Here is a 15,121-nt window from a genome sequence, read left to right as displayed (position 1 = left end):
AAGAGTGAGTGGGGGAAGGGTAATGGGGAAGGAAGGGGGAGGGTTATTAGGATTCGAAGGGGGGAAATAAGGGTATTTTAGGTAGTCCGAGGGGGGGGGAAGGGAGGGGGGAATGGAATGGAGTCTAGTCCTTGAAAGTTAACTATAACCTTTAGAAATAAAGGAAAAGTATAACAATAAATTATTCATGATATTTCAATCAAAGTAAAATTCTAAAATACTAAAAATATAAAAAAGTTAAAGCTCTAATTAATTACTTACAGTATCCTGGTGGTTCAAATAAAACATTATTATTATTCAATTTGTAATCAATCCATAAAGTTCTCAAACACCCTTGTTTCAGTAGAAGTACACATTTCCGTTTACTGTTTAGCTACTGCTTTCAGGATTCATCTCTCCTTGGATGATCGATAAGCACGTGACTTGAACTCTGATTGGATCAGACGTAAAATGAAGATGAAAGATGAAACAAGGGTGTAACGTGACATAACTCACAAAACTATTCACTATTAATCATCTCAGATACGAGAAAATAAATATTAAGTACTCGCTCCTTTTCAAAAACTGTGGCGCTGTGGTATTTGCCACAAACTCAAATGTTCTAATCCCTATATCTTTGTTACCTGGTGGTGTAAACCTTTGATATTTCAAACTTAGATTATTGGATCTAACAAAATTAATATTTTGAAATATCTAAGGTCTCATGGCATTGGGTTGAAAATATATAGAGATAGGAAAATCCTGGTTTGTGGCAAAGACTCAAAACCGTAAAGAGAAAAAGTAAAGGTGTGTCCACTACGTTTCAAAGAGTGAACATGTAAATCATACTTTTATACTCATATTTTTTTTTGTGTAATAGAAACTGATAACAACAACAAATTTACCAGACTCTCCTGCTTTTATTAGAAAATTAAAAAAATAAAACCAAACTTTTTACCGGCCATAAACCTTCCCTGGTCCCACTAAATATACTGGGCTCGGTCGGTTCAATCGTTTTAAAGTTTTGTTTGATACAAACAAACAAGCAAACACCCAAACAAACACCCTTATATATAATATATATTTGTACCTGTAAAGTCCGATGCAAAGCATTCCATAGTTTCTAAGAGCTGCAACAAACAGATCTATATATTTCCCTCCCTCACCAAATGATGCCAGGGGTCCTTCAAACAACGAGATCTGACCAACCCTAAATACAAAATATTTATTGCTAGGCACCAGGCAACAGGGGAAATAAAGAAACTATTTGTAAATATTTGTAATATTTAGAGTTCCTTGGTTCCTACCTGCATCTACCCCTATTGAGAGTACCTTGGTTCCTACCTGTATCTATCTCTATTTAGAGTTCCATGGTTCCTACCTGCATCTATCCTTATTGGAAAGAGTTTCTTGGTTCCTATACCTTCATCAATCCCTATTGGAGAGAGTTCCTTGGTTCCCACCTTCATCTATCCCTACTGGAGAGAGTTCCGTGGTTCCTACCTTCATCTATCCCTAATGGAGTTCCTTGGTTCCTACCTGCATTTATTCCTATTGGAGAGAGTTCATTGGTTCCCACCTGCATCTAACTCAAATGGAGGGAGTTCCTTGGTACCTACCTGCATCTATTTCTGTTGGAGAGAATTCCTTGGTTCCCACCTGCATCTATCTCTATTGCAGAGAGTTCCTTGGTTCCTACCTTCATCTATCCCTATTGGATAGAGTTCCTTGTACCTACCTGCATCTATTCTGTTGGAGAGAGTTCCTTGGTTCCTACCTGCATCTGTCCCTATTGGAGAGAGTTCCGTGGTTCCTACCTCCATCTATCCCTAATGGAGTTCCTTGGTTCCTCCCTGCATTTATTCCTATTGGAGAGAGTTCCTTGGTTCCTACCTGCATCTATCCCTATTGGAGAGAGTTTCTGGCGTAGAATATCCACCTCTCAAGCCTGCTCCTTCAGCAAGTATCAGTTCTAAAAAAATAAAAATAAATGATTAACTAAAATAAATAAATATTCATTTTTTCAGTTCATGCTTAGTCTGTTAAGGAAGTGACCGGCTAGACATAGTAGTTGATTTGAAAGTGCAGTATTGTAGAGATTTTTTTAGGATTCATTTGAGAGCTATTAGACGTTTTTTTCGATGTTTTATATTTTTAAGAGCGGAAATTCAATATTTGAAATTCTCCATTTTAGAGGATACATTTAAAGAATTAAAAAAAAATATTTAAAAACAAGACGAAAAAAAATCACATGTAGTTATGCAACTAATATTTAAAAATTATCCTTGCATTTTCTTTGCCAAATCATTTAGTTTACCATAGAAAGTCTTTAATGAGGTCAGAAGATCAACTTCAATGTTCTGCTTGTTATAATTAAAAACTTTCACTTTCAGGTCTCATTTTTTGTGAGACGCCCTGTAAATATTGTATGTATATTGTATACCTAGTTCTGGTGTTGCTCCTCCAGTTATCAGAGATCTTATCAATGTGAGAGCATTCTGGTTAAAGTAAGTCTAAAATAAATCAATCAATCAATTATTGATTATCTAGTAGTAGTATACTAGGCAATAGATTAACATGTTTATGTAGATCGGATTATCTACAGCTGTCATTTCTTTAATCAATTTCTAGACATAAATATATTTAAATAATCATTAAAAAAGTTAAATATTTATAGAGTTTTACCCTGGACATTTACCCTGAACACTTACATTGGCATGTGTAATTTACAAGGGTACCCTTAAAAGCATTATCTGATCAAAAATAAATGAGGTATCCATGAATTCTCTTTAGAATAGTTTTTTTTTTCAATACTAAGGTTTCTCTGTAAAAGTGAGTTGTGGATTTCTTGCAACAGAAGTATTAACGAATATTGTGAGAATAAAACACTTTACAAGCTAGAAAACACTTTACAAGCTATAAAACACTTTACATGCTAGAAAACACTTTACAAGCTAGAAAAACGACGATATCTTCCACATTATTGATCATAAATCTAAAGAGTTAAAGGCTACTGTTGTAAATTGGACATGCAACTCTATAAATGGAGAGTAACTTGAATTTGCGTAAATTCTCCGCTATTATGAATATTAAATACTCATTTTAAATTGTTACCGTTGACATGAGAGAGTCGAGTACACTGACAGCGAATGCAGTACCGCAGGCAAAAGGTTGGGTGAGGTACAGTTCAGTATCTGGATCATCATCGTCATCCTTTATAATGCACACAGTTATTAAACCCTTTATAGTTTATAATGTACATAGATTAAACATTTTAAATTGTACATATTGGTATCGTTGTAAAAACCAGTTTTAGAACCCGAGTGGGGTTTGGCAGTTTTGTGGATATCAATATTTTAGTTTTGAAATATTATTTAATTTAATTTATTCATATTCTCCATTTTTTCGAATCTCTTTAATCAAAATCTACACAAATGTTAAGACCCCAAAAAGGAAACTCGGGAGTTTCGTCCAACGATACTCTTTTAAATTTCGGGCTCTGGATCATCATTATAATCCTTTATAGTGTACTAGGTCAAACCCTTTATAGTTTACATTGATTAAACCCTTTATAGTTTACATTGATTAAACCCTTTATAGTGTACTAGGTTAAACCCTTTATAGTGTACATAGGTTAAACCCTTTATAGTGTACATAGATTAAACCCTTTATAGTGTACATAGATTAAACCCTTTATAGCGTACATAGATTAAACCCTTTACAGTGTACATAGGTTAAACCCTTTATAGTGTACATAGATGAAACCCTTTATAGCGCGCATAGATGAAACCCTTTATAGCGTACATAGGTTAAACCCTTTATAGTGTACAAAGATTAAACCCTTTATAGTGTACATAGATTAAACCCTTTAAAGTGTACATAGATTAAACCCTTTATAGTGTACATTGGTTAAGGATTTTATAGTGTACATAGAGTACATAAATTATAGAGTACATAAATTAACCCCTTGATAGTGTACACAGTTAACTCTTTATAATGTACATAGTATCGATTTTGTACAAAGCATGTGTGCAATTTTAGATAATGTACATTGTACAGATTTTAAATGGTTTATAAAGTTCAGATAATTAACATATTATAAATTGTGTACATAAAAAGTACATGCAAATCCACTCGTTTACCAACACTTAATTTTTGAAATCTTTAACACTATTTGCTGATTTTTAAGAAAAATGAAATTAAAAATGAATATATCTTTAACAGGTTGTATTCAATCTATTTTTTGTATCCTTTATAAATATTATCAATTTGATATTATGTCATTGATGAATATTTTGTAAATATTATCAATTTGACATTATGTCATTGATGAATATTTTATAAATCTTTATGAACCTTTTTTGTTTTAGATACATTCACTTTACAATTTACATTTATTAAATTGATATAAATTGAATACAAGCCTTTTAAAACTTGAAAGTTGAAACATATGCTCTGCAGTCTGCACGAAAGAATTTTTTTTAAATCTTTATAAAAAATTAGAAAATACATTATTTAAGATGATTTTGTTAAATCTAATGTCTTAAAATTGACGATCAATACAAGAAAAAAATTAGAAAAATACATACTTCAAAATTGAGATTGAGTCTTTGCCACAAACTCTGATTTTCTTATCCCCTATATCTTTGCAACCAATGAAGTAGAGTTTAGATATTTTAAACTATAATTTCTATTAGATTAAATAAACCAAGTTTAAATAATCAAAGGTTTACACTATCAGGTTGCAAAGATAAAGGGATAAGTAAAATTGAGTTTGTGACAAAAACTCAATTCTTTTACCAAGATCTTTAAAATTTCTATTATTTTATTGAGGTTTTATTTAAATTGTGAAAACCAAGATACCTGATCAAGAAATTGTACATTGCTATCGTTGACAAGTTCAGTTATCATCGGGACATTTGCTCCATAAACAGATCCCTTTCTTTGGAGCACTATTGGGGAGCCGAGAGGAGATAAGGAGTCAGCAGCTCCACAATCTACAATCAGTTTTATTGAATAAAACATAAACTAAGCTGTGATTTATTTTCAATTTTATCAATTGTCAGAATTTGTTATCCATACTTTTGATTTGACCAGCATGATTTAGTGTAGTTTTATGCTTTTATAGAACTATGTTTTGATTTAATAAACGAAATAACGAAAACGATATTAAATTATAAAAATATTTATTTTACTTTGACTGAGGACTCCGATAGTATCATCAAACGTCATCGCTTTAATGTTTAGCGAAGCAAGAATAGCTTCCTTGTCTGCTAGGGTAGGATCATCATTGGAGGGAACCTAAATATACAGATAAATTGACGGTGTGCAAAAATATTTTAAAGAGAATATTTAAGTTGAACCATTCCCCTTTATCCCGTTGAATTGCCAAGCGTTTTCATTTCTTAGTTACATCTTAAGAAGAAAAAAATGAATTGAGTTTTTGCCACAAACTCCATTACTTAATCCTCATATCTTTGCAATTTAGACTATCTTATCTAACAGAATTAATAATTTGAAATACCTAAGGTCTACGACATTGGATTACAAAGATATAGTGGTTAGAAAAACAGAGTTTGTGGCAAAGACTCGATTTACTTGAAAAAGAAAATCAAGTTAGTTTACAAGCGGGAATGAACCGTAAAAGATTAGTTGCCGAGAAAGCATGATACGATTTTAAAATCCCCCAAGGGGGAGAATAGTAATCGAGTATTTGTTTAATAAAATGCTTGTGAACAGAGATTTTATTTGTAGGATCCACCTTAGCAGAGAGGATGACACACATGTCACACAGATTTACGTTCACAGCGCGCAGGTCAGCTCTACTCAACGGAGAACCCTGGAATAATAAATATACATTAATACATTACAAAATTTAATTGGAATAGGTCTGGGTAATAAAACTTCTTCTTGTAGAGTACCCGTGTATTCAGTTAGTAGTTAAATTAGCCAAATTTAGCTCAACTATTACTGGCTATTCATCTAATCTGATCTGAGCTTAAATCTTTAGAATTGTGGATATCGAGATCAATTTTTGATCTTCTCTTTTTATCAATCTCAGAATTAATGCAATCTTTAGACTGTGCCCTGAAAGTGTATAAAATTCAACCAATCAGAGTGTCGATTGGAGAATCCAAAACATCCAATAAGAAGCCAAATTCTCATTGGTCACAATCCAGCAGGGATATTTATAAAAAGAGGATTAAGAAGAAAATCAAGAGTGTCCACAGTTAATACAGAGATTTAGAAATCTGAAGTTTTCAGCTCTGAAGATTTATTTTCATACAAATTGGGACTTTAAAATGTGGTCTGCAATTATAGATATTCATAGCTGAGCCGAAAGGTTTAGTTTTAATCTTACAATATAAATTTTGTCCAAAAGCAAGATATGTTTACAAAACGATTCTTTGAGTTGATGTAAAAAATAAATTCTTACATTTAGAACAGATATTTTTGGTAGATTCTGGAGGGTTTTCCACTCCCTCCTGATATAATCAACAGAACCAACTATCACAACATGCTTCAGCTCATGGTAATGGAAGTTTGAGGCCCTGCAAATACAATTCAATCAAGATAATTATATATTACTATAGCTGGAGTCCCCGGCGTTGCCTGTGCTTGGTCTTAAATTATGATTTAGCTGGCGTTGCCCGTGGAGCCTATGAGATAATAATAATATTTAAGACCAATTTTACTATACCCAATAATTATAGAATGGGTGGGGGTAACATATTATAAATTGTGTACATAAAAAGTACATGCAAATCCACTCGTTTACCAACACTTAATTTTTGAAATCTTTAACACTATTTGCTGATTTTTAAGAAAAATGAAATTAAAAATGAATATATCTTTAACAGGTTGTATTCAATCTATTTTTTGTATCCTTTATAAATATTATCAATTTGATANGTATACAATCCTCTATATAAATATTATCTCACCAGTATACAATCCTCTATATAAATATTATCTCACCAGTATACAATCCTCTATATAAATATTATCTCACCAGTATACAATCCTCTATATAAATATTATCTCACCAGTATACAATCCTCTATATAAATATTATCTCACCAGTATACAATCCTCTATATAAATATTATCTCACCAGTATACAATCCTCTGTATAAATATTATCTCACCAGTATACAATCCTCTATATAAATATTATCTCACCAGTATACAATCCTCTATAGCCCTTGCAGGGGTCCAATGAAACATCCCTGTACTATCGTACTTCATCTCTGTCTTCTCAAAATCAAAATCCTTCGCCTAAAACGGTTCTTCATTAAGGTTCTGTTTTATCTGACTGGATAGGGTTATCAGATAGTTTTGGATAGGGTTATCAGATAGTTCTTATGAAATTCTTGCTTTAATCCTGGACTGTTGTCTGAGTCAATATCAGACAACAGAAAAGGATCTATTGTTCTCGTGTGTTTCTAAACTTGTTTAATAAGATTTTGGTGAGTATTTCTAATCAGATTCAATTTTCTATTTTACTTTTTGATAAGATTCTGTTATCTTTAATAATTTTTTGCATTAATGATATGGTGTCAAGACAAGATTTTCATAAAGATTTTTAAGTTTCTGATATCAATTATCAGACTATTAGGTTCTAGTGTTTTTCGATAAGATTCCGGTGTCTTTAATAAAATTCTGGTGTCTTTTTCAGACTTTCAATAAGATTCTGGTGTCAATATCAGACTTTTAAATAAAATTCTGGTGTCGATATTGGATTTTTAAATAAGATTCTGGTATTAATATCAGACTTTTAAATAAGATTCGAGTGTCAATATTACACTTTTAAACAATATTCTGATGTCAATATCAGACTTTTAAATAAGATTCTGGTGTTAATATCAGACTTTTAAATAAGATTCTGCTGTCAATATTAGACTTTTAAACAATATTCTGATGTCAATATCAGATTTTATAAATAAGAATATGTGACAATGACATTATCAGACTTTAAATAAGGTTAATAAGATTCAGATCATCAAGGTTTTGACCAGACTTATTGATTAATTAAAAATGTCTAATATATGTATATGTTCTAGGAATAAGATAAGATTGTACAAATATTGATCATAATGTCCTGGTTCCTCGATTATTGGAAAAGATAAGAACCTCATAAATATAAAAAGGATCGGGATTGCAGGATAAAGAGAGGAATGAATATAAAATTAATTAGGTGAAAGTAAGGATGGTTGAAAAAAATAATTAAACAATTAAAAAAATAAAGGAAAGAATAAATCAAGGAATCAAGGATTAAAAGGAAAGAATAAATCAAGGAATCAAGGGAAAGAATAAATCAAGGAATCAAGAATTAAAAGGAAAGAATGAATGAATGAATCAAAGAATAAAAGGAAAAGATGAATGAATGAATCAAAGAAAAAAAGGAAAGGAAGGATGAATAAATGAATCAAAGAATAAAAGGAAAGAATGAATAAATGAATCAAAGAATAGAAGGAAAGGATGAATCAAAGAATAAAGGGAAAAGATGAATGAATTAATCAAAGAATAAAAGGAAAGGAAGGATGAATAAATGAATCAAAGAATAATGGGAAAGGAAGGATGAATAAATGAATCAAACAATAAATGTAAAGGATGAATAAATTAATGAAAGAATGAATGAATATATGACCTGGTCGTCTGCTATCCCGACTTCCATTTTAGCACTGTTTTGCTGCACTGCCGCTTTATTTGTCGGCCTAGAAAATAACAAAAATATGATTTAATCAATTTATTTAAATTCTCATAAAATAACTAAATAATGTCGAGGAGTAGGTTTCCAAGCAGATACATATAAATCTACAGTAACACTAACAACATTCATAAGAATTTATAATAATTAGAAAAATAGGAATATTTTTTATAGAAATAATAAGAAAAATGATAAGAAAATTATTAAAGGTTGGTACAGTGGGGATTACAGATCAACTGGCATGCAATAATTTTTGGTACATTTTCCTTTTTTCTGTAGCAGCAGAAGGGATTTTTGAAACGTTTAAAAATAAACATAATTTACAAACTTTTGGAATTAGAAAAAAACAATCGCGTTTCTCGTTTTCACTGTTTTATTTTTATTTATCTTAAATAAGTCAAAATAAACTATAAGAGAGCGGGTTGAAAACTTTAAAATTACCAAATAATAAATCTATCACCTATAGTGAGTGCTTTCATATTGGAGACATATTCTAAAATATATTTGCAAGAAACTAAATTTTTAGACAAAAATACTAAGATTTTTTTTTCGTTACTTTTTTTTGTCTGGAACATCTGTCACAGATGTTTTCCTAATTCCAAAAATTGGGCAATAATGATTTTTTACGAGATGAACGAACTTCTTAACGAAGAAAAGACCCCCCACAGTACAGTTCTGTGTACATATCGACTGTACAGTTACAGAGACCGAAATTTAAAAGAGTATCATTGAACGAAACTCCCGAGTTTCCTTTTTGGGGTCCTAACATTTGTGTAGATTTTGATTTAAGAGATTCGAAAAAAATGGAGAATATAAATAAACTAAAAAAAGAATATTTCATTACAAAAATATTGATATTCACAAAACTGCCAAACCCAATTCGTGAAACCCGAGTTTTAAAACTGGTTTTCACAACGAATACCCTGTCTTAAGTTTCGGGCTCTGGAGACATATGAACATGCAGGGACTAGTTTATTGAGTACATTTAGAAATAAGTAAACGGAGAAATGGAATAATATTTGTAAAAAAAAAACATAGATAGAATTCAACAATTTCTGAATACAATTTTTTCAGGGGCTAATATGACCCATAGCGATAAGGAAAATTTCCAATTAGAATATTGTTAATATATAATTTGGCAAGTTCCAAACAGCAAAATTCCTTTGAGCAAATGCTATAGTAATTAAAAACAATAACTACTGAAGTCTGACAGCAAATTTAGAAACCAAGTCTATTAATTTATGTCGTTTTATACCTTTTGATTTATAAAAGTTTTCTAATCAACTTTCGGAAAAGATAAGCACTAAATCAAAAAGCGGATTCTCCTGATCGTGAAGAACGTACCGAGAGCATAATAGGGTTCAAATTTGATTAAAGACAGAGAAATTACAATAATCATGATGTATGCCTATCTGAAAACTAAAAAGAACATTACTTGAGAGAAAAATGTGACGCTATGAGTTTTACAATCTGTAAGTTTAAAAAAAATTAAACCACTATAATTTAATATTGTTATTGAATTCAGAGCGTCAATTTTTTTTATAAATAAAAATAAATAAAAGCAAGAAAAAAGTGCAGATGGGAACATTTATAAGGATTGGTCTCATACATAAGTTTTTTCACTTCATAGGAGAGATGATAGCCCCCGTAGGATGTATCATCAAGAACCTGGGGGCCAGACACCCCTCCAACTAATCTGAAATTTGGTTAGTTCCACAGTTAGTCAGTTACTTAAACCCTGTTAGTCAGTCGGATGAAAATAATTAGTCAGATACTTAAACCGGATAGTCAGACAGTTAAACCGGTCAGTCAGCTGCTTAAAACCAGCTAGTCAGCTGCTTAAAACCAGATATTTAGCTGCTTAAAACTAGTTAGTCAGCTGCTTAAAACCAGTTAGTCAGCTGTTTAAAACCAGATATTCAGTTGCTTAAACCCTGTTAGTCAATTGCTTAAACCTGACTATTCAGCAGCTGCAGACCGGTTAGTCTGATAAGTAAGACCAGCTTGTCAGCTGCTAAAACAGTTAGACAGCTGCTAAAAACCTATAAATTAGCAAAACAATACTAGTTAGTCAGCTGCATATCTAAAACGAGTTAGTCAGCTTCTTAAACCCAGTTGGACAGCTACTTAATAACAGTTATTCAGCGGCTGAAAATCGATTAGTTAAGGTGTTTATTAAAAACCATGTTATTATATTTCTGTAGATCCTCAATTTATATATATTTAACAAACATTGAATTTGAATTGAAGAATTTAATTGTTTTTAAATTCAGTCTTGTCAATCAATCAATAAATCCGGAGAAAACATCAAGTAGACTAGACTAGAAAAATTATTGTAAAATCCAGTTGAGTTCAAAATGAAAATCGAAACTTGGAAAATCATAATTTTAAATCAATACTTGACAGTTCATAAAGTACAAGCTTTATGTGGATTTTGCTACTTTCTTCAAAAGTAGTCAATTCATGATTCATCTTATGAATCCCTGGGAAAGAAAGTTCAAAGTTAAAATCAACTTATTTTTTGCACTCGCCGACCAAAAGAGAAGCATTTCGACTACTCGTGCCTAGTTCAACTACTTTTCAATTTTTTTGCTGAATAACTAATTTTACCTTCCGTTCATTAATGATTTTCCGTCCTCCTTCACGGACACGTTCTTCTTCAAAGCATTTGCTGGTTTGTTGGTGCTGGCCAGGGCGGACTGTGGCGGAGGTGCTCCAGGCTTAGCTGTAGCCACTGAAATATATTCTTTAGACTTTCACACATATTTAAACATAAACACAGTAAGGTTTAGATTATGTGAAGAAGCGTGCAATGAACTATTATGTCTGTCTCTAAAGACTAATATGTTGGTGAACTAGATCTAGACAAGCGGAACTAAAACTACTCATGTTTTATAAAGATGATTTCACAAAATAAAGGAATTTAGTTTGTGAAAAGAACAAAATCAGTTAGGTAACGATGTCTTCAAAAATATGCTTGGGGTAGAAATATTGAAGAAGAAATATCTGAAGTAATATTTGATTAAATAATTTAAAGTTAAACAGAAAAGCGAAGCATGGGAAATTAGTGTCAAATTCTCAATTCCTTTGATTTTATTGAAATTCGCTTTAAGGTTTGATTGATGTAATGTAATGAATTAAACGCAATAAATGCATTTTTTTAATTCAACATTGAAGTTTGAAGAATATGGTAAGATGATGCAATTTAAATGTGTTTTATCAATTAGTACACTGTACAGTTTATCACAAAACAAAGAATAAAAATCATAATTAATATCTCACATTGTCGTTGTTGTGGATTTTACAACAAATATGGGATCAACATAGATTTCAGTGGATATAAAATGCAATTTTTCAAAATACCATTTTAAAAATTTCAAACATTGCTTGGACTGTTCACATACAGGGTCTCCCACGATACATGACAGTTGGTAAATAGTTATGAAAGTCGTCTTTCATATATTTTAATAAATATTAAAGGCTTTTTGCAGTTTATTTCTTTTAAAAAAATCTTTTTCTGAAACATATTTTACGTTGAAACCAATTTTTCTATAACATGACTCCCATATAATATTTGTATTATTGTCTTTAATATTAAACAACTTAACAAATTTTGGAAGAAGACATTCTAAACTATTCACCATCTGCCATGTTTCGTGGGACACCCTGTATGTTAACATGAACCCTATTGATAGAATTGGAAAAATGATGATTATGTTTTGCTCACTCCATTTTGTCCGTTTTTGGGACAGGCCCTATAAAAACCATGAATAAAAATTTGCTTGAATTTTTCTATATTAAATAAAAGAAAAACTTAAAAATTAAGACCTAAGCAACAATTTCTGGAAAAAATGCATTGATTCTATTCCTGAGTTTGGTTAGAGAAAGAATTTGAGTTTATTTTCTGAAAACGAAAGTTAAAAAAAAATATTCTTTCTTTAACTTGAAAACAAACTTACACAAGTTTTCTTCCTCTTTAAGCTCGCCTAAAAGGACACATGTGCAATGTACATAATTGTAATATATCCAATTTATGTTTATGTACTGCAAAGCCTAAGCAATTTTCTACGATTTATAAAGTTTAAAATTGTACAAAGCAATATCTATATAATTAGCTGAGTAGGACAGAGAATTGGGTCTTTTTTGAAATCCACGAAGACTCTTTTTAAATACAGGGGTTTTCAGTATTTTGACGTGAATTCTTATAGAAATTACATTTTGATATTTTCCAGGGTTTTCTGATGGAAAATCTATCTTGCACTTTGTTAAATTTAAGGGATTCGATCTAAAAAACATATCTAAGCCTGAGTAAACCCCTGAACGAGGTCTCAATCTAATTTGCAAATTTTCTTGTTATTACCGCGTGAAAAAATAAAATGGTAAATCTTTCAACAAACTTTTGATCCAAAAATCGATATTTCCAAATTACTATATAGGCTTAGCTCCATAGAGAATAGAATATATAGAGAGGAATTTACTACATACCGAGAGATTCTTTTAATTCCTCTCTATATATTCTATTCTCTATGCTTAGCTCAGTTATGTTCATATAATTCTAAAAATTTTCAAATATAGTAAAACCCTTTAGAATCAATTAAATCATATCAGTTTAATCAACTTGATATATATTAAGTTTGGTTTGGTTGTATATGGTTTGTATCCATTAGCTGATTAATGATTATATTATATAAACAGTAGGAATCCTATACCCCAAATCCTGCTGCAAAGTGCTGAATGGTTTTATATTATGTGCAATTAGTACAGAAATACAAACATATCAATGACAATAATTTATTTATAATATATGGTGTGCAGTGTAAAATGCACACAGTACAGTGTACAGTGTACGGTGTACGGTGTACAGTGTACAGTGTACGGTGTACGGTGTACACATTAAGATATTTGACTTAACAACGTTTGTTTTTCTGTACTTTTGAAATCCCGGAGAATATTTAATTTAGCCAAAAACTTACTGAAAATGTTTTCAAAATCATCATCTGAAATATATAATTAGTTTTGTAATTGTGTCAAGGACAAACATTAATGAATGATGAAGGTGTAATTATGTACTTTGTTTACATTTAATATTTAGCATTCAACACAGTTTACACGATCAGGAAATAAATAAAATTAATAAATTTTCAATTTAAAAAGTTGTGTATAGACTGCAGAGAGAGAGAGAGAGAGAGAGAGAGAGAGAGAATAAGAGTTTGGACAAGAATCTTCAACTGATGCAGTTTAAAAACTGATTCAGTTGACCACAGAATTGATGATTTGTGAATATTTAAATAGTTAACAAAAAACAGAAATTATGTTGTTCAGGTTGTCATTGTAAACAGCATTTTAAAATTCTAAATTTATTCACAGTTTTCAATATACCTAACATTAGTTAGATAGTATCCTACAACAGTATTCAATATACCTAACATTAGTTGGATAGTATACCTACACCAGTTTTCAATATACCTAACATTAGTTGGATAGTATACCTACAACAGTATTCAATATACCTAACATTAGTTAAATAATATACCTACATCAGTATTTAATATACCTAGCTTAATTCTTTAACTCATTAAAACTCATTCTATATCTGCCAAACTGAACAAATGCCTAACAAGTCAATTCTTTTGTTTTTTAGGCCACGCTTGGAATTAATCAACAGAAGATTCCAAAGAAAATCAATGATATGAGGTTTCACTCTACAAACATGACAGGTTCTTTAATTCTGTTTAATGTTTTCAGATACTGAAGAATGTTTAGTGAAGTATGCTTGTAAGCTGGTTTATCACATAGTTTCAAACTTCTATTCAAAATATCAACTGCTCCATCTTATGTAATTGAAAAATCAAATTGCAAAGTACTGATTCAAAGCATTTTAAGTCAATTTTAAATATATAATTTTGGTCAAAAAACTGATAACTCACCCCAAACTCTAATTTACTAATCCCTATAATTTTGCAACCTGATGTTGAAAGCTTTTGACATTTCAAATTTGACTAAAAAATCTAGTTTGAATTATCTAATGCCTCATCAGGTTAAATAGATATATAAGACATCCTCAAATAAGCCTCTGGTGTGTTCTGCAGTAATTTCCAGTACACTGACCGAAGAATTAATAGCGTTTAGTGGAGAGTGAAAGATAAGAAAAATATAGTTGAAGGCAAGTAAATAGTTCCTTTGATTCTCTAAAATGTTTTGATAGTTAAAAAACAGAAAATGGAGAAGTTTGATATTTTGTAAAAATGTTCCACACAGACTCCCTACCCCCGTTATATTTCCCTTTCTCAGCAATATGATGTGATATTTCTTGGCTCTTTAATACAGAATGTATCATCAAACCACCAACAACTGGAATACGGAGGAATCGATTCATTGATGGGAATTAAAAGATGTTAGTTTAGAAGGGGAAATTGGTAACTTTATAATCTA

General features: G+C 30.8%; 1 protein-coding gene across 1 annotated transcript in view; it reads right to left on the bottom strand.

Annotated features, from left to right (window-relative positions):
- Positions 1-15,121, bottom strand: part of LOC111700206 (calcium-activated potassium channel slowpoke-like) — a 56,113-nt gene that overhangs the window by 8,999 nt on the left and 31,993 nt on the right. The window contains 13 exon segments of the mRNA XM_023471065.1: positions 1,070-1,189; positions 1,873-1,951; positions 2,423-2,492; positions 3,094-3,192; positions 4,843-4,976; positions 5,175-5,280; positions 5,741-5,818; positions 6,416-6,596; positions 7,094-7,257; positions 8,630-8,696; positions 10,299-10,385; positions 11,300-11,423; positions 14,957-15,040. Of these exon segments, the coding sequence (XP_023326833.1) occupies positions 1,070-1,189; positions 1,873-1,951; positions 2,423-2,492; positions 3,094-3,192; positions 4,843-4,976; positions 5,175-5,280; positions 5,741-5,818; positions 6,416-6,596; positions 7,094-7,257; positions 8,630-8,696; positions 10,299-10,385; positions 11,300-11,423; positions 14,957-15,040 (1,393 nt within the window).

The sequence above is a fragment of the Eurytemora carolleeae genome, unplaced genomic scaffold, assembly GCF_000591075.1.
Source record: "Eurytemora carolleeae unplaced genomic scaffold, Eaff_2.0 scaffold251, whole genome shotgun sequence".
NCBI lineage: Eukaryota > Metazoa > Arthropoda > Copepoda > Calanoida > Temoridae > Eurytemora > Eurytemora carolleeae.
This window is presented reverse-complemented; position numbering and strand designations above follow the sequence as displayed.